General features: G+C 45.4%; 2 protein-coding genes across 3 annotated transcripts in view; both read left to right on the top strand.

Moving 5' to 3' along the window:
- The first annotated feature begins 541 nt into the window (after positions 1 to 541).
- Positions 542 to 25,555, top strand: TMEM209 (transmembrane protein 209). 2 transcript variants are annotated; one of them, XM_068131328.2, is made up of 14 exons: positions 542 to 894; positions 2,237 to 2,295; positions 3,528 to 3,641; positions 6,791 to 7,026; positions 9,886 to 10,087; positions 12,447 to 12,622; positions 12,825 to 12,896; positions 16,039 to 16,135; positions 16,256 to 16,381; positions 17,024 to 17,121; positions 17,311 to 17,425; positions 23,475 to 23,572; positions 24,398 to 24,471; positions 24,719 to 25,555. In XM_068131328.2, exons 1-14 carry the CDS (start codon positions 674 to 676, stop codon positions 24,774 to 24,776), a joined length of 1,746 nt encoding a protein of 581 aa, XP_067987429.2. In that variant the 5' UTR covers positions 542 to 673; the 3' UTR covers positions 24,777 to 25,555. The 2 variants fall into 2 exon arrangements, with proteins under 2 accessions (XP_067987429.2, XP_067987430.2); XM_068131329.2 differs by lacking the exon at positions 17,311 to 17,425 and having other exon boundaries at positions 24,719 to 25,113.
- Positions 25,352 to 25,779, top strand: part of LOC137437028 (outer dynein arm-docking complex subunit 1) — a 66,313-nt gene continuing 65,885 nt past the window's right edge. The window contains exon 1 of the mRNA XM_068131337.2: positions 25,352 to 25,408. The gene's annotated coding sequence lies outside the window, so the exon portion shown is untranslated. The remainder of the gene's footprint in view (positions 25,409 to 25,779) is intronic.

Genomic DNA, 25,779 nt, shown 5'->3' with positions numbered 1-25,779 from the left:
TTTGCTGAGCAGAACTGCAGTGTCATGGCAAATGGTTTCAGTTCTTGAGGACGGGGCACCAGAGTGTTTCTTGCTGTTGCATTTTTGAATTCCCTTATGGACTTCTTTCGAGACTCCACTGAAAGTTTCCTCCTACAACTCCGCGCAACTTGTTGATATTAGGTTCTTTTCTTGTAAGGAAGTTATAACTGAGCCCAAGTTTGTGACTTTGCATTCCAGGCGTCCTGATTCCTGCTGTTCTCCTTTCAGTTTTTTCCTGCATTTTCCAGCTGCACAGTCACATGATTAAGCTTACGTTTCAGCTTCCTCGGAGACTCCATAGTGGCATGGAAGTGTTCTTGGTGGGTACTGCTGTCAGAGGCTGGTATTTTATCGTGGCATATCGACGAGGTGAGTCATGATCCCAGGCATCAACATGACGGTGTTAGTGTTACCTTTCACCTTGATGTTATTTTCACCACGCCCCGTTCCCAGTTCCACGCCCCATTCCCAGTTCCACGCCCCATTCCCAGTTCCACGCCCCATTCCCAGTTCCACGCCCACATCTCAGCTGTCCAGTCTTAGGCCCAGGCAGGCGGTAATCCCGGTATCCAAGCCAAAGTAGTTTGTTAGTTGTTGTTACAAATATTCATTCGTGAGTTCATTGTGTAAGACCTCACTCATCTCACCCCTCATGAAGCTCAGGAGTATCTCCAGGAGTCCTCATTCACAGGGGGCGTCGCAGACCCACGTGTCGCCGCTTCAGGGTGCTATGCAGATGCGCGGGCAGCGGCGAAGCTCCGGCATGACCGTGTTGGCCGAGTATCGGGCGGGACAGCTGGCGAGGCGTCGTGGTTTATCCCTCGCTGGAGGTTTGCTGAGCCTCGCAGCTGCGGCTCTCTGTGGACTCGAGTTGTGAGTTTTTATACTCGCTTTGCATCCCATTTGTTACTTCATCGAAGCCTAGGCCTTCACCACCGATACGATAGCGATACGCTCCGACTCCATCCATGGTTCAATAAAATGTTCTTATTTGTTGGTGTTACAAGATTATATAATCTCTATGTCTGAGATGATGATGTCAAGTGACTACGATAAATATCATTTGTAATGCGTGATGTTAAAATTGGGGTTTTTGAAGTCATCTATTTATTACGTACGCACGTTGCCCCTCTCCCATAAATTATTTCACTCCTCTCTCCTCTCCTCTCCACTCCTCTCCTCACTCCTCTCCTCACTCCACTCCACTGCTCTCTCCACTCCACTCCTCTCTCCACTCCACTCCTCTCTCCACTCCTCTCTCCACTCCACTCCTCTCTCCACCCCTCTCCTCTCCACTCCTCTCCACCCCTCTCCTCTCCACTCCTCTCCACCCCTCTCCTCTCCACTCCACTCCACTCCACTCCACTCCTCTCCACCCCTCTCCCCTCCCCTCCACTCCTCTCCACTCCTCTCCTCACTCTACTCCACTCCACTCCTCTCTCCACTCCACTCCTCTCTCCACTCCACTCCTCTCTCCACTTCACTCCTCTCTCCACTCCACTCCACTCCTCTCCACCCCTCTCCTCTCCACTCCTCTCCACTCCACTCCTCTCCACCCCTCTCCTCTCCACTCCTCTCCACCCCTCTCCTCTCCTCTCCTCACTCCACTCCACTCCACTCTCCACTTCACTCCTCTCCTCCCCTCACTCCACTCCTCTCTCCTCTCCTCTCCTCTGCACCCTCTCCTCTCCACTCCTCTCCACTCCTCTCCACTCCTGTCTCCTCTCTCCACTCCTCTCCTCACTCCACTCCACTCCACTCCTCTCTCAACTTCACTCCTCTCCTCCCCTCACTCCACTCCTCTCTCCTCTCTCCACTGCTCTCCTCACTCCACTCCACTCCACTCCTCACTCCACTCCTCTCTCCACTCCTCTCCACTCCTCTCTCCACTCCTCTCCACTCCTGTCTCCTCTCTCCACTCCTCACTCCACTCCACTCCTCTCTCAACTTCACTCCTCTCCTCCCCTCACTCCACCCCTCTCTCCTCTCTCCACTGCTCTCCTCACTCCACTCCACTCCACTCCTCTCTCCACTTCACTCCTCTCTCCACTTCACTCCTCTCCTCCCCTCACTCCACTCCTCTCTCCACTCCTCTCCTCTCCAATCCTCTTCAATCCTCAGGTTTGTTGAGGAAACACGGCTCAGAAATGGAGACTTTTAGTTTTATTTTTCATGTGGGATGTGGTTGGAATAATGCTTTCATCTTTTTGTGCAGGTCGAGTCACGTGATGTCGGTGTATTTTGGATCGTATTACTTCATTATCTATTACATTGGTGAGTTAAGCTGTTTGACAACAGTCCCCCTCCCCTCACTCCCTCACTCACTCCCCCTCCTCATTCCCCTTCGCTCCCTTCACCTCTCCTCCCCCCCGAGTCCCCCCTTACCTCACTCCCTACTCCATCCCCTCACTTCCTTCTCCTCACTCTCTCACTCCTCTCTCTCCCTTCTCACTCCCTTCACCTCCAAACCCCTCACTCTTCCCCTCCCCTGACTCTCACCTCACCTCACCCCCTACTTCTTCCCCTCCCCACTGCCAACTCCTCCCCTCACTCCTTTCCCTCCCCACTGACCTCATCTCTTCACTCCCCCTCACTTCCTCCACTCTCCCCACTACTCCTCTCCACTCACTCCCTTCCCTCTCCACTCCTCCACCCTACCTCCCCCCTACCCGCTCTCTACTCCCTCCTCTTTCCCTCCCCTCCTTCCTATCAAAACTTCCAAACCAAGAGTATGACGATATTCCACAACGAGATTCTCGAAATACAAATGCATTGATGAAGGAAAGACTTTGTATCGACTTCATCTTGGATTATTGGAAGCAACCTAATGACGCGACGATGGTATAACTGTAACGTCAGTACCTCACGTTTCACATAACGTCATGACATAATTCCTCACCTCCTTTTATTTACAAGTCTTCTTATTCGGCTTGAATGGCCACAATTATTCCCACGCTCTTGTGGGGTTGGCTTTGTGCAAGTCTTTCACGAACCGTCAAATAAGGTTGGAGCAGGAATTTGTAATTTGTTCATGGTGCCAGGGATAACTTGTTTCATCTTGACGAAGGACGGTTAACGTTCACCAACTAAACCCAGTTTAACGTCCATCCGAGGCACAGCGCACAAACTGATGAATGGCCCTGCATGTGAAACACCAGGATGGCAGTTTATAGCTGGGTTGGGATTCGAACCCAGGCTTGATAACCACATGATGTTTCTTGGGCAAACCACGTTTCAAGGTTGGCCTCCAAAGCCACACCGGGCATCCTTCATCAAGCAAAGTCTCCTCACCCCACCAGCCCTCGGCACCCATTAAAAAGAAAACAGCGTTCTGAGGCTCATAAGCTTGTACTTAAATCGCATCAGGAGGAAGAGATTGAGGGACAACAATGTATTAACTGATGACAAATCTCGAGCAATTTTCATACCATCTCTACTGGGTAAATAAATGTACGTCACACAGTGAAATGTTTGTTTACATTCTTTCCTCCACATTTCCGGTCTAGTGTGTGCTTTAGCCACGTTATTTCTTGCCAATACTGCATTCGATTTCTGGAGGTACTTCAGCTGCTCGAGTCCAACCGTCGGCGGCTCATGTTCCCCTTCTGGCACGACAGCAGGTGAGAACCACCTTTTCCTGTTGTTGCATTAATTTATATTATTTGGTGAACTTGAACCATGAACCATGCTTGAACCGGATTGTTTGAACGTCAAACGATATCTTATTTGGTTACAAAACACTACAGCGACTGTTCGGCCAACATTTGGTTGATGTTTTGTTATTCACCTACCATCAATAATTTAAAGGGGCTGGAAAGCAGAATTGCCTGTCAAAGGGATGAGACAAAGGGTTTCTGACAAATAATAGGCCCCACCACCACTTTCCCTTGTATGTTCAATGTTCTCCCCTTTATGTATCTGTCCATTGGCCACAATGACGTGACGGTACTCTCTCGCCTTTCCATTTACATCCCTTTCCCTCTCTTCCTTTCTTGGAGTATACGCACGAAGGTTTTATTATGGGAACCACTAAAATGTATATGGGCTGGTAGGATGGCCGAGAGGTACGCACTCTCGCCTCTAAGTTGTCTAGCCTGGGTTCAAATCTCAGTCCAGCTACAAACTGTCATCTCGGTGTTTCACATGCAGTGTGATTCATCAGTTTGTGTGCCGTCCCTTGGGTGGACGTTAAATTGGGCATACCAAATGTCATCCTTTGCTTCTTGGAAGGCAAATCCAACTGAAGGAAATCTCAGTTCCTTCCACCAAGCTCGGAACAAGTGTGTGTCTACACTCAGGAGAGCCAGGAAGCACTATCTCTCCACACTCAAGAATGAACTCTCAAACCTGTCTCCTTCCTCCAAATCCTGGTGGCGTCTGGTCAAATCCGTTTCTGGTGTTTGTTCCCCCTCCATCCCCTTCCTTACCTCAAATGGCTACACAGTTGACACCGCACGTGACAAAGCCAAATATCTCAACTCTGTGTTTGCCTCAAAATCTTGTGTCCCAAACCCATCTCTCTCTGTTCCCACCTTACCCAGTCGAACCAAACTGCTCCTGGACTCTGTGTCCTTCTCTCCTGACAAGGTGGAGAAATTTTTGTCAAACCTCGACTCTGATTCTGCAACTGGACCAGACGGCATCAGCCCACGGGTCCTAAAATCCTGCTCTGCCGCTCTATCTCACCCTCTCTCTGTTCTTTTCACCCTCTCCTTTGCTCAAGGTCATCTGCCAGCATCTTGGAAATCAGCCAACATTACCGCTTTACACAAAAAAGGTGCAAAAACAGATCCTTGCAACTACAGACCAATCAGCCTGCTCCCAATTATCAGCAAAGTCATGGAATCCATCATTGCTTCGGATATCAAATCCTTCCTCTTCTCCAATGGCTTGATCTCCAATCATCAATTTGGATTCAGACCAGGTCATTCTACTCTGGACATGTTGCTTCTGCTGTCTCAACAATAGACGGAGGTCCTCAATGCCAAACAGGAAATCAGAGCTGTCTCCCTCGACATATCACGTGCCGTCGATATGGTCTGGCACCCAGCTCTGCTCACCAAACTCTCCTCCTATGGTATCCATGGAAATCTCCACGCATTGTTTGTGGATTTCCTCTCTGGTCGTCGTCAACGTGTGGCCCTGAATGCATTTCTCTCATCTCCCCTTCCTGTGCTTGCTGGAGTTCCCCAAGGTAGTGTTCTGGGCCCCATGCTTTTTCTGGTCTTCATCAATGACCTCTCCGACTCTCTGGAAAATCCTCTATCTCTTTGCTGGTGACTCCACTCTCTGCCGCTCCATACCTCATCCCTCAGATAGGCAGTCTGCAGCCTCCTCACTCTCTGCAGACGTGGACAAAATCACAGACTGGTCAAACAAGTGGAACATGTCTTTCAATCCTGACAAATCTCACACTCTTACTATGTCTCTCCGAAAAGACCGACTGGAAAACCCTCCCATCTACTTTCTCAACAATCCTCTCCAAGAAGTTCTGTCATTTAAGCTTTTGGGTCTCACTATCTGCCATGATATTTCTTGGGAAAACCACATTTCCAAGCTGGCCTCCAAAGCCAGTTGCCGACTGGGCATCCTCTGTCGTGCGAAGTCCTTCCTTGGCACACCTGAGCTCCTCACCTCATACAAGGCTTTCATCCGCAGCTCAATGGAATACTGTTCCCCCCTCTGGGCCAGTGCTCCTGCCTCACACCTAGCTCATCTTCACGCTGTTGAAACCAAAGCTTTCAGAATCATTGGAATCTCCTGCGATGAAGCTAACTCCGAGGGCCTTTCACTCACTCACCGAAGGCAGGTAGGTGGTCTTTCTGTCTTCTACCGACTCCTCTCCGGCCTTGCTCCCCCCAGCTCTCTCTGTGCTCTGTCCCCCAAATATTCCTACAGGTCGCACAACATCTGCCAGCAACCTTCTTATGTTTAAACTGCCAAAATCTAGGCCCTCTGCTCACCTTCACTCTTTAATTCCCCTTTTCTCCCGCCTCTGGAACAAACTCCCCCACTCCCTTAAATCCCACTCCTCCCTCCTGGTCTTTTAAACAGCTGTTCACCACCATCTCTTATCTTCCCTCATCCAAAACCTTGATATTTTCTACCCCCGCTAATTCACCCCAGATCCGCTTTTTTGAAATTCCAACTTCTTTACTGGAAGTCCTTGCAGTGTCCATATGTTTTATACCTGTCCCACCTCCCCCCAAGCCCTCTCCTTCCCACAGTTCTCTCGATGTCCCTGCTCTCAAATGTTGTGTTTGTGTCCTTCCCCCTCTCTCCCCATCTTGTCTACCGCTCCCCTTATTTTGTGTTTTATGTGTCGGTTTGACTTTTTGTGTGATTAATGTTAGCTCTTTCACGAGCCTCGATCTTGTGTACAAAAACAAAAACAAATCTGCCGGCATTAGTTGCTGGATGTTAAAGATCTCATGGTGTGCTTTGTGAAGAGTCGGCGAGCAAAAAGACAAACTCTCTGCAGACACAATGTGGAGACAAAAGGGTCAACCCTCTAGGGGGTCGCTGCACCATTTAGATGGGCATGTGTATTAGCAGTAGTAGTAGTAATAAAATGGATGTAGATGTTTAAAAAAAAAAATCTTCATCTGTTGTTTTGAACCAACGGAGGGTGAATAAACAAGAAAACGTAGCTGCCATACCACCTGTCTCAATGCCATGCATGCGTGCATTATTTTGTCTGTTACGTTATATTTTATCAATTGCATGCTGGTGTTGACACTTTCATCCACTGTTGTTCTCCATCCCAAAGAGAGTCCTTCTAATCAATTGCTGAGCAGCCATTCAAGTCCACGATCACCAGCGAGTCAGGGACAGAACGTGCTCTGTTACAGCCCTGGTCGACCACTCAGCCCTCCAAGGCTATCACCAAACTCTTTGGAAACAATTTACCACCTACCCACACAGATCACACCACCTGCGTCTACGTCTGGCCATGCTAAAAGATTGTCGCCTCCCAACACCTTGACTCAACTACCGTATGCACAGGTGAGACATCTAAAAGGTCTTTGGTTTCGAATTACCGGGAACACGATTTGCATTAGGGACATTCCACACCAAACCATTTCACCAGCAGTAGATTTTTGACCACAACTTATGGACCTCAATGCAATTTGTTGTACTTCCTGCTATCAATTTTAAATGCAAAAATGAAAAATTTCAGCTCTTAACGTTGCTCATTGGGTTATTTGCCAGGGGAGTGGTCAGAGAGGTATAATGCAGATTTGTGCCAATTGGTAGAAAACCCTGACATTGATGTTAAGTGTGCTGTTTGGCAGGAAAAGGTGTATGGTCTAAAGGTGCAGGTGATTTTTTTTTTTTGGTGTACAAGGCCAAGGCTCGTAGAAGAGCTAGATGTATCGGGATGCAACAGTATCGGGATGCAACAGACCAAAAGCAATAGCAGAAACAAAGTCAAAAGGAATGGAGGCAGGAAACACACCAACAGCAGAGGTGAAGGAGAAAATAGAGGAAGACGGACAAATGAGGGGTAGGGAAGGATGCAGGGGGTGGAAAAGATGGATCCAGAAGCAGACTATCAGGGGGAAAAAAACTGGAGATTTGGAAGGATGGGGAAGGAGGTGCTTGGGGCGGGGGGAGGAAGTGAGATTAACGAGAGTTGAAAAGATTTGGATTTGGGATGATCTAATGTGGTGGTGAACAGCTCTGGAGGGAAGGATGAGATGGAGGAGTGTGAAAGTCAGTTCCACAGGCGGAAAAAAAAGGAAAAAAAAGAAGTGGAACGAATGAGTGTCGGTAAGCAGTGATTCTGGATTGCATAAAGACATGAAAAGAAACAAAGTAAATAACTTTTGGTCAAGTTCTTTCTTCAGTGCCCTCCCTGTAATCGCATGCTTGCTTTCCAGAGCATCATCTCTTCAGGTCTACTCCGCTTTCCACCGAAGTCAGTTTGCCACGATTACTTTCCTTCTCACTGAGCTTGTAAGTTCTTCCTGGTGCCGTCTTCAGGTTCACGAATATACCCTGAGAATGCATCTGAACTATTCGGGCCCTGGGATAAAATAATGTTGTGGATGGTCCAACCAGATGTAGGAACGTTATGTTGATCTTGTCATTAGCCGAGATGGAGACGGGCCATCATGTCATCCTACTTTCAAATGGTGTGAAACAATTTATGTCTTGATGAGACAATTTCTAGACACTTGTTCACATGAACAGTTCTGGACTTGAGATGGTGAGTATGGAGAAGCAGTCATTCTTCTGGCACAGTTGCTTCATGTCGCTCTCTTTGTCAGAATCACTTTCTTAAATTGCTAGAAGGCACGCATCCTGGAGTATATAGAAAGGGTAGGGGGACAGACAGTAGAGGCAGTAAAAAAAAACAGAGAAATCACCGACCTGCCTGCGATGTGAAAGCAGCAGACCTTGTGCTTATCACAGGAGATTCCAATAATTTTGAGAGCTTTAGATTCCACTAAATGCAGTAATTACAGATGTGATGCTGGTGCTTCAGCCCATGGCGAAGAGCATTACTCCATTGCCCTATGGACAAAGGTTTTGTACACTGTGTGTAGTTCTGATTTTCCAAGGAAAGACTTTGATTGATAGATGATGCTCAGTCTGCAGCTGGTTTGGGATGCCGACTTTGCAATGTGATTGGCCCAGGAAAGGTCGTGGCTGGTTATGAGGCCTACAAGTTCAAGAGAATGAACCTCTTCCAGTTGATGACCAGGGATAGGCTCATTTGACAATCAATCTGGAGTGATTGGGTGAGACTGAGATTTTCCAGGATTGAAGGACATGTTCCATTTATCAGACCATAGTCTAATAATTTCCAGATCAGCAGAGAGAGATGCAGCTGCTGTATGCCCAACAGAGGTATGGAGGTACTGAACGACACAATGTGGAGTCGTCTGCGAAACCAAGGAACGGGAGTTCCAGAGCTCTTCATCGTTCTCACATTGTAATTCACTACTGGTTGGTGAGCTCAAATGAGGAGGAATCAGCAGAGAGGCTTTGCTACAGCATGAGCATTGCTTTAGAATAAACGAAAGAATAAAACAAGCTAAAGCAGCAGGGTAATTCTATTTGAAATGGACAAATGGTCCCCATGTGATGGTCTCCAAAAGTGTATGGCCTGTTATCACCGTGATCAACCAATGAAAATGATAATTACCTTAATTTTAAAATGTTGCTGTCTGGCTCACTTCTGGTACACCTGTCAATTATTCCTTGGCAGCACCTCCTTTAACATTCCACATAAATGGGTTGATCTGTTTAGCATTCCCATTTGATTACCTAGCTCTTCATGTGATGTTTATTGCCTGCATGTGTTTATTTATTTATTTATTTTTAATGGGATTTTGTCCGCCACAAAGCGTACAAGGTCACTCGAGGTGGGGGCTACACAAAGGAAAGAAAAGTATAGATATTAGACAGGAAGGAGGAATCTATTGACATTCCTCTTGAATTGAGGTAGGTTTGGCAAGATGCAGGTAAACTGTTCCAGAGTGATGCAGTACGGGGGAAAAAAAACGAGAAGAATACCTCATAGTCTTACACTTCGGGACAGATGCAGTGTATGAATGGGAAAAAAAACTGTCAAACGTGTAGAGCGGCTGAAAATATGCGCAGGTGGAACAACCTGTGAAAAACCCTCGGAGCACATTCCATGATAATATTGATAGCAAAGGCTCAAGGAAGCAACAGAGCGGCGGACTGAGAGAGGTTCTAGGGATGATGCCAACTCCTGTCCCACTAGAAATATTTTATGTATAAGCTCCTCAACGAGCTTTTCAACAAAAAAAAGTGATGGATGCTGTGACAAAAGTTATGTTCAGATTTTTGGGGTTATTGAGCTCATTGGAACAATTGTTTGTGCACCAGGGAGCCAATTCCAGCCCATCTTTCATCACCAGCTCGACGTCCTTGCCATGGTCTGAGCAGCAGGATGCATCCTGTGTGCTAAGATTCCGCCAGAGCTGCTCACCTCCAATGTGCAGCTCCGCGGAGATGACCAGCAACGTTAACGCAGACCACAATTACCTGCATAACAATTCCGGTTTGGAAGAAGATTGGTCTTTGCTTGGTGCGTAATAATACTCTTTGTGATTTTATTTATCTATTATTGTTTATTTTTACTTTTTGAGGAATTTGAGCTCAATTCCATGATTTGCCACATCTCGAGTAGTTATTCATTCTTTGTGTGAGGATGTGAGGTTTGTTGATTTATTTATTTATTTTTACATTAATTATTATTTATTTATTTTTCTGTATGAAACGGTATTAAAATCCTGTTGTTACAACAAAACATGAATGCACTGTCAGGTTCAACATATCTTTTTGGTCTATCTGCAGCGTTGGAACCCAGAGCAATCATGCTTTAAGCCCTGCTCACGGCACGAGCCTAAAAGCTATTGTGAAATTGCTTCACTAATATGGTTCATTCAATCATTGGCCATCATATTTGAAAAGACCTGCACAGCACCACATCCTCGACATGCTTAGAGAGAGGCCAGCAAGTATGTTTCCAAAGTTAAAGTGCTGGAAATACAAAGAGGCCATTAAAATTGTCATATGGCCATATATCTTGTAGCGTTTTACTCGAAAGGTCCAGATTATCACAAAAGTACAAGTGTACCGTGTTTATTTACTGGTGGATTTGAAGGATAATTTGAACATCTTCTGAGTTGCTGAAATGAGATGACATAGCCAAGCCAGGGTTGGAATTCCAACCCAGATATAAACTGGCCTCCTGGTGTTTCACATGCAGGGCCCATACATCAATGTATGCACCATCCCTTAAACGGGGTGTCCTATCTGCTGGCATTGGTTGGTGAACGTTAAGGATCTTATGCTAAGATCGTCAGCACTCTGAAACAAAATACAAACTTGGCGAGTTATCACCAACACACTAAAACAAGTTCCTGAACCTTCAGCTACATCCTGCATTGGAGTGGAGACCCATCTGGGATTGCAACCCGAGGCAAGAAACTGCTTCGGCAGAACCCACGGTCTATGGAACATGGTACATAATGTGAATTACTTGCCCGTGCACATGTGAAATAGTTTGTTTATATATCCAGCGTTTGTACACTATTTGGCCTTGAAAACTCGGGCGAAAACCAAAATCACGTGGGTTGTAATCAAAACGTACCTTTCTTTCATGATCAAAACGTACCTTTCCTTTGAAACGTTTTTTAAAAATGTACATGATCTCAGCATCCTCTTGGTTGTACAAAACGTTTCTTTGGATGGTGTATAGTAGACGTCTGTCTCGATCGCTCACGAACAAAACATGCATTACCTCATTTCTTCTGCATGCATTGTAATCAAAACGTACCTTTCCTTTCTCAAAACATACCTTTATGTTATGATAGAAGATGTGGTGTTCAATCTTCAAATGTACACCAGACACCTGGTGTTGGGCTAGCGGCTAGGGTGCCGGCTTGGGATCCCAGGATCCTGGGTTCGAATCCCGGTCGATCGCCGAATTAATGCCAGGGGGGTTGACTCAGCCTGTCATCCTTCCGAGGTCGGCTAATTGAGTACCAGTTCACTGGTAATTCCCTGTTTGTCATTAAAGGCGGCAAAAAGGGTTGGCGTCAGGAAGGGCATCCGGCCGTAAAACATTGCTTCAAAAAGAGGACCAAAAAACAATAACAACCACGGTTCCCGAAAAAGGCCAACCCCCGCTTGCGGGGAAAAATGGCCTCTAAAGGTGGTTTTTTATTTTATATTACACCTGAAGTTCAAGTCCTGAAACTTGAGGCCTGTAAGTAAGTAGCGACCAAAATGGCAGACATAGGATTTTTATTTTTTTTGAGGTTACAATTGTGGGTGGAGTTAGGCCAGTCAAGCTCCATCCTGAACAGACAGAGCAACAATCAGAAAGACAGACGAGTGGAGAATATACAGTACTTTATCTCTAGAAATACCATTAGGTGAGCAAGATCTGTCATGAGTGTTTATGTAGAGACCCCGTCTCTTGAGGTTTTGAAAAATTTATATTCTTGCATAAATAATATATAGATGGCCTCATTGTCCGTTGTCTGTGTCACAACATCTGACCCAGTTCATTTAGTTTAGCTAAGCCTGGTGTTTGCTTAACGGTTAAAGTGGTTGGCTTAAGATCTTAGGGTCTTAGGTCCGAGCCCCTGCCATGCCGATAAATAACGCCGGGTGGATCGACTCAGCCTGTCATCCATCCGAGGTCGGCAAAATGAGTACGAGCTTACTGAAAACAGGGGGCACTGCATCAGTGGTACAGCCCTACCGCTAGCAATGATGCAACCAGCAGCCACAGGCGGTATTCGAAATAATGATTTGGTTTAGCTTTACATTCAATCTTTTGGTTTCTGGGAAAAAGCCAACAGTTTACAGTAAAATGTACAAATCGTCTAACAGAGCATAGCAGCTTGGACAAAATACGGTGTTTTATTTTGCAGGATTTCATGAAGAAAGTGGATCGTCAGGGGGTACCTTGTGGAGTTGCAACCGTTCACCCACCGACATCATGCAAGGCCTGCGTAAATATCAGTACCAGCCAGCTTGCCGTTCGCCAACGCCGTCTGCTCGGAGCAATGATGATACAGACCTCGGCTCACGCCAGGCATCTGAAGAGGTTTTCAGCTCACATCGTGCAATCCATCTTGCTCTCACTGACAGTTTTTGTTTGCCCAGCGCGTGGGCACTAATGTCTGTTCAAAGCCAAGACATCATTTGGGCTTTTCTAACGGGAATAGATTCTCATCTCACATACTCGTTCACAATTGCTTTTTTTAGGAATTATTTTTATATTGTTTTTTTTTGTCGTCCTTGTACAGGTGTGGGTAAAGCTGGGAGTAAATCGTCGTCAGTTGGAGAAACTTTATTATTGGATGGGAAGCCTTCGCAATGTGAGCATCATTTTGGTTTCTTCTGCGTTGTGCCATTCGTCCTTCATTGCTTTAATTCTACCTATCAGCTTTGTCTTTTGGATGCCATTTTTTAATGTTTATTTACTTTACACACATGTGGACAAAGGCACATGCATAGACTATTATTACGGCAACCAAGTGTTTAAGCCCCAGTCATACCGGCCATTTTCAGGCCACGAATCGCCACGACCTAAGATCGGGGCGACATTCTTGGCCAGATCGTATTGGGGTCCTGGCGATTCCTGGATGATCGGGGGTGTACTTGGCAGTTCGGGTCGAGACGGGCAGCCGCCCCGACAATTTTGAACTGTTCAAAATTATCGTGGCGATTCGTGGCCTTTTTCAAACTCTTGCTGCTGTCTGGAGGGTGTCGTACGGGTGCATGTGGGCATCGGGAAAATGGTCGTGGAGTGTCTTGCGGCGGTCGGGAAACTTGGCTGCCACGATTCGCTCCGCATCCAGCAAGCACTGATACGACCGCCGTACGTCCTCACATGGACGCCGTACGACTGCCATCACGATCTTCCAAGAATTGCCCCGATCCGTCCCGACCACGTTCGTGCAGCAGTACGACGACTCACGATCATTGCCGATCTCTCACGAATTAACAAGACTCCGCCAAGACTGCCGTAAGCATGCAGTAAGCACCAGTAGGCGCCAGTACGACCTGTCACAAGACCGGGTATATATAGGCGATCCCCGGCGGCTAAATCATTTCATCTCCTGATTCCAAGCTGGTCACATCGATCACATCCAAGCTGGTCACGGCAGCCGCGTGATTGTGCACGTCTTCCTGGATCCCCTCCCCCTCTTCCTGGCTGGCGGCATCATTGGAAGGCTTGGAGTTGATGATTTATATAAACGACATACAAAAATAACGTGAATTAGCGTCGTCTGAATTTTAAGATTGTAGTTAGGTCGGCGTGATTCTTGGCCGTTCTTATATAGGGCAAGGACGGCCGCCGCGCAGTCGGGCTCGGACGGGTGGGCACGTACGCGTGCGTACTGCGGTCGTAGTGAGGTCGTAGTGCCATCGTAGTGCGGTCGTAGTGGGATCGGGGTGGATCGGGGCGGATCGGGGCGAAGACGTGTGGGCACGGGCTAGGACTTGTGGCAATCTTGCCGCGCACTTGGCGGATCGGGCTTTGTCGGCGCGGTGGTCACGGCGCGATTGTACGGGAGTCGTGGCAGGGGTGTTTTGGTATGACTGTGGGAAAATTTACAGCCGATCTTGCCGAAAAGTCGTGTTGGTGCGGGGAATCGCCAGATCGGGGGTGATCGGGGCGATTCGTGGCCACTCAAATCCGGTATGACTGGGGCTTTATCTGCCGTTAGGGTTTTCGTGATGGTGGTATCGCAGGCTCTCAGGATGTGGTACGCAGAAACAAACAAGGAGTTGTGTTCATACAGAATATTTCGGCTTTTTATTCCCAAGAAGCTCTGAAAAGCTCCTCGAGGCTCTGTAAAAAGATCGCAAAGGCTCTGTGTAACTGTAAATGAATGATATTGCTTTGTGATAACAATACTTCAAGAGTACATTACAGTTGCATAGTAAATCAAACATGTGAATCAAACGAAAAGGAAAGAGACTGGTAGCATCAATGTGAATGAATGAATGAATGATCGTTTTAAGGCCATTTTCCCCGCTAGAGCGGGGGTTAGCCTTGCGGGCCCCATGACAATCATGGTTCCATGTTTTGAGGCAATGTTTTTATGGCCGGATGCCCTTCTTGACGCGAACCCTTGGTCACGCTCTTACGATGCGCAGGGATAGGGTGTACCTATTCTAAACCGGGGTACACACCGGGATCATTCATCCCAGCAAACTGGTACTCAATTTGCCGACCTCGGAAGGATGACAGGCTGAGTCAACCCCCCTGGCGTTAATTCAGCGATCGACCGGAATTCGAACCCAGGATCCTAGGATCCCAAGCCGGCACCCTAACCGCTAAGCCAACACCAGGCTTCTTAGGATCTTAGATATCAATGTACAGGGTAGCATCAATGTACAGGATGGAAAAGGTGCCATGGTACAGGGCATACATAGTGTTTACATGAGAACATGTAACAGACATGCATTCCGATCTTACAATTAACTACATAAATAGAGATGTACTGACCACTTTAATCCTCTTTAATGAATAGCGCATGCACACAGATAGGGACGCACAATGGGCCTCGTCACACAGGTGACCCCGTGGTTCGGTATGAACCTCGCAACACATTATTAGCTTTACAACACGATTGAAAAAGATTCACGGTGCTGTAAGCTTTACACATTGTGGGGAGGAGGAGGGGGGAGGGAGGAGAGGAGGGAGGAGAGAAGGGAGGAGAGGAGGGAGGAGAGGAGGGAAGAGAGGAGGGAGGCGAGGAGAGGAGGGAGGAGAGGAGAGGAGGAGGGAGAGGAGAACAAATTTACCTGGGTGAAGACTGCTTTAACCTAAGCATTGCCCAGGTGAAAAAGGGAATTGTAATACCCTATAACACCACCACCAGGTGGCAGTGCACGGTACACATTTACATAGATAATTATTTATCTTCCTCTTCTCTGGTCAAGATCCCTGGTGTTGGGCTAGCGGCTAGGGTGCCGGCTTAGGATCCTAGGATCCTGGGTTCGAATCCCGGTCGATCGCTGAATTAACGCCAGGGGGGTTGACTCAGCCTGTCATCCTTCCGAGGTCGGCTAATTGAGTACCAGTTCACTGGTAAATCCCTGTTTGTCTTAAAAGGCGACAAAAAGGGTTGGCGTCAGGGAGGGCATCCGGCCGAAAAACATTGCTTCAAAAAGGGGACCGAAAAACAACACAACAACCACAGTCCCCGAAAAAGGCCAACCCCCGCTTGCGGGGAAAAATGGCCTCTAAAGGTTGTTTTTTTGTTTTTTTTTTCTCTGGTCAAGCTCCTTCTATACTTTTAGCACTCATGTACTTTCTTTTCTGACAGCCAAAATGGCTGCCAATTTCACATTACTTCGAGTTATGCATGCAATGTCGCTGACGTCATATCACTCCCGATTGACAAACTATCACCTAAACCTGGCAGTTTTCCTTTCGAGGTGATTTTGCCCCTGCTCCGCAAGAGACGAGGCAAAGGTATAGTATGCTTCTCATTCTCATTCCAGTGGATCAGTGAGACAATTCTGGTGCCTCTTGTGAAGGAGGGCGAGTCTGTGAATGCACATTTGCGCCGCTTGGGATGTGCTGAGTTTCAGATTGGAGGTTTGTGCGATTTGCATCTTCATGACACAAATCTCAATTGATGGCTTGCTTTGTTATTCATAATTATTTTGCTTTTTAAAATTATTGTAAATGATTACTTTGCTCCAAACTTGCACTTAGAGAGCTCTATCACCAGCTTGAAGCAAGCTGCAGTTGTGAAGTCTTCTCAGATTCCCTCTCTCAACCACGTCTTGCAGTACTTGGATGTCTCTGCCAATCAGGACTACTTGTGGGAAAGGATTCGAGGTTGGTGGTTTGTGCTCTGGATGTTTTACAGGCATTCATTATTTCCAAATGTAAATGTTAAGTTTCATCATCATATATCAGAGAATCTTTGGCAGCATTGGTGTAAAGTGATGTAATGGATAGAGCCTCCACTCCGAGTCTGGAAGATCAACTGTTCAAACACCAGCTAAGTCGTACAAAATACTTTTTAAAATGTACGTGCTGCTTCCTGGCTTGAAAGCATTTAAAAGGTTAAGAGCATGGACAATCCCCATAGGTTGACATCCATGGGGAGGAGGAAATTCCTTCTTAGTAAATACCCCACTGAGTGTGGTAAGAAAATTGGGGCCATTGTCGTGACATCGCTGGCACCCAGCGTACCTCGGGAATCAAGGCACTTCCCCCAAACAAGCTCTGTGGCTGTATTTGTCTCGTGGAACGTGTGTGTGTGTGTGTGTGTGTGTGTGTGTGTGTGTGTGTGTGTGTGTGTGTGTGTGTGTGTGTGTGTGTGTGTGTGTGTGTGTGTGTGTGTGTGTGTGTGTGTGCGTGCGTGCGCGTGCGTGTTTGTTTTGGTGGTATAGCAATGGAGCAGATGCCTTAATTTTATTTTTGTAGGGTTGATTGCTCTACCTTGAATTGTCTGTTTTCGCTTGTCTTTTTCAGAGCTGGCCAATGGTGGTTGTCTGAGCCCTTTTCGTTGGAATGGAGGTGGTGATTATAAGAAGCGGAAATGGCACACAGATCTCCCAACTGATTGTGCGGTGAGACCTACGTTTTCAACGCACTGCTTGTTATGTGTTGTTGTTGTTGTTACCTCAACCTCCGTCCACCTTAAATGGTGATGTTTTCACCCGTGTTTGACTGACTGACTGTCTGTCTGTCTGTCTGTGAGCAAGATATCTCTAAATGTTATCAAAATGGTCAGATTCATAATCACCTTCCCTGTTTAGATTATTATGCATGTCCTTTCGACTTACTTGGACTCGAGGCTTCCTCCAAACCCTCGCTATCCTGATGGCAAGACCTTCACCCTGCAGTATTTTGTGCAGGCACCAGACAAGCCAGGTGGGAAATTGTAACGTGGATAGGTCATGGCATGGATAGGTCATTACCATATAGGTAATATAGGTCATGGCACAAATATTTCTCATTAGTTGCAATATAAACTGAACATCAAAAGAAACGTATCACTTTCATTTTTTGAAATGTGCAGCTTTACAAACACGTTTCTTCAATTGTAATGGCTGATTATGTAACGGGAACTTCATTTCATTCACCTGGTTGACAATGGCATGCTGGGGTGGTTCTGTATAGGGAATTTTCCCTTTAAATAATGACCCTCATAATTAAATCCTTCAGTTCTTGTGGTTAGACATTCATTTACTGCTGTCTATCGTCACTCTTGAGGCTTCTGACAGGGAAAACAACATGAAAATTCAGATGCCATGCCTGACATCTGAACAACGTTTAAGGGCAATTGGGATGATTGAGGATGGTGTAAGCCAGCGAGCAATTGCCCAACATCTTGGTTGCCCATAGCCTGCGATTTCCAACCTGGCCAGGCGTTACGGTGAAACTGGAACTGTGAATGATGGTCCACGAAGAGGAAGACCACGGGTAACCACCCCAAACCAAGACCGCTGGATTGTGCTGCAGCATCTTCGTGATCGTTTCTACCCTGCGACGCAAACAGCTGCAGTGACAAAATGTCTGACAACTGGGTGTCAACGGGTATGGCGCAGAGGTGGGGAAAGGTATGCATCATGCTGTATTCGCCAGATCAATCGTTGGGGAGGACTCGGTGTGATGGTATGGGCCGGCATTTCCACCCATTCAGGACACCTCTGGTCGTCATCGAAGGCAATCTCACTAGTCAGCATTATGTCAATTAAGTTTTGAGACCTCATCTGCTGCCAGGCTCATCCTGACATCGCAGTTTTCCAGCAGGACAACGCTCGACCCCATGCTGCTCGCCTGATCACCAACTTCCTCCAGGAACAAGGTGTTGAAGTGATGCCTTGGTGGATGCCTTATTCCCCTGACCTCAATCCCATTGAGCATTTATGGGATGAGCTTGGTCGACGTCTTGCATTGAGGAAATCAACGGCTGTCAATCAGCAAATGCTCATTCAAGGCTTGCAGGAGGAGTGGGACAGACTTCCCCAGGACCGCATCAGACGCCTGGTACAGAGCATGCGTCGGAGGTGTACAGCCTGCATCACAGCTCAGGGAGGACACGCACGATATTGAGGACTGCTGTCATTCTGTCCTTGACTGTTAGGAGTGTTGTGTCCATTCCTGTGTCATTTTGTTTTGACTGTATTCAGGTGCGTGTCTTTGTGTTGCAGTGCTGTGACTTGTTGCACCACCCCTTGTGATGTTCATGCTTTTTGCTTTTTGTGATTGAGGCAACCTCTTGTTTATTGACATGTGTTTAGTAAAGATACCTGAACTTTACCTCTGTGTTCAAATATTTTTCATTTTTGCGTGGAATTTTCAATGAGTTTCCTTCTAAAGATTTGCTAAGTTTCTTTTGATGTTGAGTTTCACTTAAATTAGAGCAAAGTCGAAGACGCATCATTGAAAATCTCCATGCTTCCCACCTAAGTCAAAGTAGAAAGATGGCAAAAAGTTCACCAGGAATTACCCACGATATTCCACCAGGAATATCAAGTTTTGAGTGATTTGTTTTTTCCATTTTGACCCCATGTGACCCTAAGTCCCCACCATCTGGGGCATGAACCGGGAACCAAATCCAAAAAACCATTACATATTCCATGCATCCCCTATTGTTGATTGCATATCGTTAATAGGTTTATTACCTCCGCCACCAAAGGTGGATGGAGGTTATGTTTTCACCCCTGTTTGTTTGTCTGTCTGTTTGTTTGTCTGTCCGTTTTTTGTTTGTGAACAAAATATCTCAAAAAGTTGTGGACGGATTCGGACGAAATTTGGCAGAGATGTAGCATATGTCACAAGGATGAAATAATAATAATAATTCATTTATTGATTAGATTTTGGTGAAGATCCAGATTCGGAATCGGCTACTAGAAATTTTAAAGCGATTCTTCACCATTGGGAGATCGGGCCAAAAACGATACATAGCAGGATATCTCAAAAAGTTGTGGACGGATTTGAACGAAATATGGTGGACCGGTTGGGTGTCTGACGAGGACGAATCTATTCGATTTTGTTGAAGATCTCAATATGTATTCGGATATGAGAGTTATTTAATTTTCTAAGTGATTTTTCACTATTGGGAGATTGGGCCAAAAACGATACATAGCAGGATATCTCAAAAGGTTATGGATGGATTTGGACGAAAATTGTTGGACAGGTTGAGTGTGTGACAAGGAAGAATCGATTCAATTTTGGTGAAGATCAGGATCTGGATCCAGCTAGTATAATTTTTTAAGTGATTCGTCACCATTGAGTGATATGGCCAACCAAGCGGAGGTATGCTCTCTACTGAGTGCCGTTCTAGTTACCTCTGCCACCAAAGGTGGATGGAGGTTATGTTTTCACCCCGTCTGGCTGTTTGTGAACAGGATATCTCAAAAAGTTGTGGACGGATTCGGACGAAATTTGGCAGAGAGATAGTGTATGTGGCAAGGACGAAATGATTAGATTTTGGTGAAGATCCGGATTGGGAGCCGCTTACTAGAATTTTTAAAGTGATTCTTCACCATTGGAATCATTTGACTTGTACTTACTTTTTCCACATGCGAAATTTGCATTTGTGTTTATTTAAATTATACAATGGACTACAAAATGGAAATGTTTCATGATAGTTGTTATATTATATCACCTTTATCTATCAATATTGTTGAAATGAAGATCAAATAGCTGTATGTTGAAATATGTTGAAAAAGTCAAAACTTTACATGGGGTGTACTTACTTTTTCACGTGACTGTATCTTTCTGTCCATTTTTATCTTTAAGCGAACTTGTACACCCAAAGAAAGACATGAAAGCAAAACAATAAAGAGGCAAACCTAAGAAATTGAGCCATATACCAGCTGGAGTGTAAATAAGGAAAGAGGCCAAAGGCTAGATGAAAACAAAAATTGTGTTCTGTTGCTGCAAATGGAGTCCAGGGATGTCAGTCTGTCTAGCAAAGTGGAACTGACCAGATATTTGGTACTTGTGACCAGCACAGAGGGCTAACAAGGGACGCCTAATGAAGCCCAAATTAATGGATATTCTTGGAAGACTCTGCAGGCCACACTGAACCTCAGATCGAATTAGCAGGACCCCCGATAACATTAAACATGATTCGACATTAACGAGTGCCTAATTTTAGCATTGGGTACCCAAATTTTACAAGCAGTTGGGCCAGGCACCCACAAAATCGCACAATATAATGACATCAATTTTGACCACAAATTTACGATCGCCATTATCGGAGCGACAATTTTTTTTAAATCTAGTCATGTAAACACGAGCACATGCTCGCATAGTTCTCTCCTTTTGGTCTTGTGCAGTTTCCTGGTCAAGTTTATTTATCCAAAATATGCAAATTAGCTTTTGGGGGTATTCCATGTCCGACAGGGGTGAAAATGAAGCAAACTAGCAGAAGGCACCTGCAAATATTTAGTGGGCCATTGGTCTGTGATAAAATATTAAACTTTATTTAATCATAATAACAGTGGAATTAAACTTTTCTTAAAGTCAATTTACATGGCGATATAAAAAATATTAAGTACATCAATAAATACGTTATAGTAAGAGTTAAAGTATGCCCAATTGGGGTCAGGCTCGATTGAGATATATTGGAGGAATGAGTCAGAAAAGACTCAATTTGGCTTTGTGGCTGCAAAAAGACAAAATGTGGGAGATTTGGGTAGGAAGTTAAGAGAGGAGTGTTCCTGATACAGTTGGAGGACAGGTTGAGGGGTTGGGAGGGGGTAGGGGTGGAGGGAAAGTTGAGAGGAGTGTGCGCCCTCGTGTTTGGCCTGCACATCAATGAGCTCAGCTGGTCCCTCTGCCAGTAACGTTACGATTGCGGATTCCGATTGTGAGACTTTCCATCCCAAAAAGCAGAGTGGATATGAGATGAGATGAGAGGAGAAAGAAATTCCAGGCAGCATGGAAGGCCAAATACCAGTGGCTTGAATGCGACGTAGAGAATGATAAAATGCTTTGTGCCACATGTTGGCGGTATCCAAAGTACCAGCGGTTAGATCGGGGTCATTCTTCACTGGGTCAACAAACTTCAGGAGAACCAATGTACAAAAGCACATTGACTCCAAATACCACGGTCGGTGTAAGAGCTGCGTACTTCTAACATTGAGTGTTCAAGCGAAATAAATATATTGCTGTTCTTTAAGAAATTAACATTTTTTGTTTCACTCTATTAAACAAAGGCCCGTTGATGTGTTTTGGGCTATTCAATAATTCGCTTATGCATAAATATTGTTACGTTTGTAGGGGATAGACAATACCTTAGTCCAGGTAGAATGCATAGGTAGTGTGCTCTGACTGTTGTGAAGAAGAAGAAAGCCCATGTAATAAGTAGGAAATTCGTTTTGACCGGATGTCATGTAAGTGTATCTTCGTCCCCATGAGAGGGGTGGGGTTTGTTAATTAGCTAGCGATTATGGGTAAATTAATCCCCTGTATGTAATGGCCTCTGTTATTTTTCCTTTGTTCCTTATGACACCAGCAACACACACAAATAGTAAGAAATCGCCCATGAACCACACTAAATAAAAACCATCCTGAAACAGGACATTGACCACTACCGTGGATAACATCGACCTGGTGAGCACAGAGGCACAAAAGGTCCGTGAAGCCACGCCCCGAGGAGCAGTGATTGGTCCGGGATTGATTGGCAAAAAGACTTTTAAGATGGGATTCGCTGATAGGAGCGGACACAGAGACGTAGTGAGATGATGTCAGAGCCTTGACTATAAAGGAACGCTCGGCCGACATTTTCTCCTCTTGCGCAAGGGAGATTCATCACGAACAGTCGTGTCCTGACATTTTGTCTCTTTCTTCTTCTCTCGCTTTCCTCGTGGCTTTCTCTCTTGTGTTGGGGTGCTCCGGAGTGAGGGACATTCATAAAGAACAGGGATATATACGGTGCGCTCTTGAGTGAGGGACGTTCGTTGGGAGCAGCCACAATTTTGTATCTCTCGGTTGCTGGATCCGGTGGTGAACGGTCGTGTTTCCGACATCTTTATCGTGATCGTGAGGAGGAGGAAATGTGGACCGAGAACTGCGGTTTCCCACGCAAGGATGACGAAGACGAGCGCGGCTGGGCGAACGAGGGTGCGTGAGGCCTGGTTCGTGCCCATGGCAGTGCAGCCTGCGGTTTTGCCGTCAAGGACGCGAGGGGGTTTTGACGATTCCTGACAAGATTCAAGAGCAGCTTAGAGCTAAGTGCCACAAATCACACATAATTATTTTCCAGTTATTTTTTCCCTTGTGTTGTAATCCAGTCTGCCTTAAAGCTCGTTAAAGGTTTAAACGAGCTGGTCCCTCTTAAAGTTAAGGCGAAACGAGTTAAAGCAAAACGAAAAGAGTTAAAGCTCGTTTGGTCATCCATGTCACCCTGCTGTGTTCACTACAGGGTCGTCACACGACAATATCCTTGTTTTTTTCAAACTTGAATATCGTAGAAAATAAGTTTTACCGTTTTCTATATTTATTTTTTTTGGACACCCAAAAAAATAGAAATACAAAAAAATGGGGGAGCCCAGTAGGACATCCTAAAATAAAGATGTTGATGTGGAGCCCCCTGCATTAAGAGAATGCTCGTCATTATGCGTGACAGCACGGTGTGCTATCATCTTTATGATGATATTAATGTGACGGACCTCTGTTTGGCCATCACAAGTGCATCTGGAGAAAGATCAAGGTATTTTGATGCCAGGTTGGAAATGTAACATCACAACCAGCAGCAAATAGATGGTTGAAAAACCACCATATTGTTACTGTAATGTTGTAGGAGATAGTCCAAGATGAACAGAACTCTCAAACACATACTGACTGTGAACACCGAGTTTAAAGCTGTTGGTGGTATTTTGTGCCAAGGGAATGCAAGCCAAGTTTACCGATGATGATCTCTTCATACAATTCTTTTATTTATTTATTTTTCCTGTTGCCACAGATACTGAAAACAAGAACTCTTTTTGCATCTATCAAAACAACATCAACCCTCCTCACTACCAACTGGTCTACCAGGGACACATTTATGACGTTTCCAAGGTATTTTCTTTGGTCAAAACATGTGAAATATTTGGCAAATACGTGGAATGATTGAGAACCTGATGCTCTGCTTAAAAACTCTCAAACCGACGCAGCTAACTGTGACAGAGCATCCTTGTGTAGAGAAGGAAGCGTTTCACCACAATTGCATACCTGTCGTTTTTGACGACCTGAATGTCGGAATTTATCCCAGTAATTGTGGAAATAGTTTAACCCTGGTGTTGGGCTAGCGGCTAGGGTGCCGGCTTAGGATCCAAGGATCCTGGGTTCGAATCCCGGTTGATTGCTGAATTAACGCCAGGGGGGTTGACTCAGCCTGTCATCCTTCCGAGGTCGGCTAATTGAGTACCAGTTCACTGGTAATTCCCTGTTTGTCGTTAAAAGGCGGCAAAAAGGGTTGGCGTCAGGAAGGGCATCCGGCCGTAAAACATTGCTTCAAAAAGGGTACCGAAAAACAACAACAACCACGGTCCCTGAAAAAGGCCAACCCCCGCTTTGCGGGGAAAAATGGCCTCTAAAGGTGGTTATTTTATATATTTTAATTGTGGAAATAGTCCCCGAAAAGTGGGATGTGAATTATTTTATCTATTCCACTGTCTGTCTACTTATTTGTTTTCCCCTTTCTCTCCATCCATCCCTGAATTGCAGTCGAGCTTTTAATCCAAGCGGGAATCATCAGCGGAATCTTTCATAACATTATGTACATCAATTTGCGTTTCAACAATGTTTTATTTCTGTTTTCTGAGACTCATTTAACGAGTGTGTTGTTCTTAGCGTGTGTGTGTCATGCTATTTTTGTGGCTCATGCCTCAATCCCTCTCTTAGGGCAGAAATAATATGTTTTGTACGATCCTGATGTTTCTCCACGTAATCAAAACCAAGGAATCAGGAATGCTGGGGTAAGTTGTGTGTGTATTGAGCTCGTATTTGTTTGGGTGTACCACTCCTCTGTCTGTCTGTCTCTCTCATTACAAGGACACATCTAAAGGAATTGTTTATTAAGGAAGTGTCAGTTCAAGATGAAACCTTTGACTTCAGGGAGAGGAGAAAGTAATGTTTTTCATCTTTGTTCATTGTGACCTGGTAGGTTGTTTTTTTTTTTGTTTTTTTTTTAATACAGTATATTGTTTTTTGTCTCCATACCAGGCGAGCCAATCTGGGAATGTCTGGTGTGAATATCCTTTGGATTTTTGATGAACACTGAAGATTTTTTTTTAGTCCTTTCCATTGTTTTATGAAGACAAGACGCGAACTTGTGCTGTTGGAGTTGTCAGGTCAATTTCTCCAGAATCGTAAACCATTCTGTGATAATTGTACATCGGGACTGCAAGGAGTAGGGCAGTGCATCTGCAAACAAACTGTAACCATGTTACATGTGGAATGTTTGCCAATTAGGGAAATTTAGAAAATGTACATTTTTCAGTTTATGCAAAGGTCTTGACATTTCTTTCATTCACACTGACAGCAGAGCCATTCTTGAAAGATAAATGGGTTGATATTTGTATTTTGTTTTTTATTAAACACTTTTTTTTTGTAACAAAGTATTCTCACGCATCTTTGTTTTCATATAAAAACATAAAGTGATATAATGAAGTGTAAGTGTTTGCTTGTACAGGATACGAGTATTATAAAATGGAAAAGTATGTTGAGCTGGTATGCCAAAATTCTGTAAACAAGGTAGGTACGGTCACAAAAAATTATCATGTGCAATCATCCGCTCTCCCAAGGGTTAGCACCGCCCCTGCGATGCTAACTCCGCCCCCCCCCCCCCTCTCCCATGCTCCCAGGCCAGGTTGTGGTGTTGGTAAATGATGTGATGAGGCAGGAGGAATGTTGGTAAGCTGTGTGGTTGAAAGGAAGTAGTGCTTATTTGTGTTGTGGAGCAATGATGAACATTTATAACGAGCTTATGCAATGGAACTGAAGTGAAAGTAAAGTGTGGATAATAATGTGTTCCAATAAATTGTAAGAGTTTTGAGGTGATTGTAGCGTTTGAAGGAAGATTGTGGTGAAGGTTAAGTGAAGTAACGGTTTGGTTGTGGCGCTGTTTTTTTTTTTGTGGTTCTGGCGTCACCGGGGGATTCAAACGCGGTTTTGGCGCAATATGCACTTTAGCCGGCGTCGGCCGCGCAGCTTTGGTTGCAGAGCTCGTTGCTATTTCTGGGAAATGGGGAGGAAAAGGGGAAAAACCTCTGAACCCTCACCAA

Source organism: Myxine glutinosa, chromosome 11 (genome assembly GCF_964187855.1).
Source record: "Myxine glutinosa chromosome 11, kmMyxGlut1.1, whole genome shotgun sequence".
Lineage (NCBI taxonomy): Eukaryota > Metazoa > Chordata > Myxini > Myxiniformes > Myxinidae > Myxine > Myxine glutinosa.
This window is presented reverse-complemented; position numbering and strand designations above follow the sequence as displayed.

What these genes read in the sequence shown, in the direction of transcription:
- TMEM209 (XM_068131328.2), top strand. Translation starts at nt 674, where the DNA reads ATGAAGCTCAGGAGTATCTCCAGGAGTCCTCATTCACAGGGGGCGTCG. An exon ending in TGCTGAGTTTCAGATTGGAG is followed by an intron (nt 16,136 to 16,255) that starts GTTTGTGCGATT and finishes ACTTGCACTTAG; the next exon opens with AGAGCTCTATCACCAGCTTG. An exon ending in ACATTTATGACGTTTCCAAG is followed by an intron (nt 23,573 to 24,397) that starts GTATTTTCTTTG and finishes TCCCTCTCTTAG; the next exon opens with GGCAGAAATAATATGTTTTG.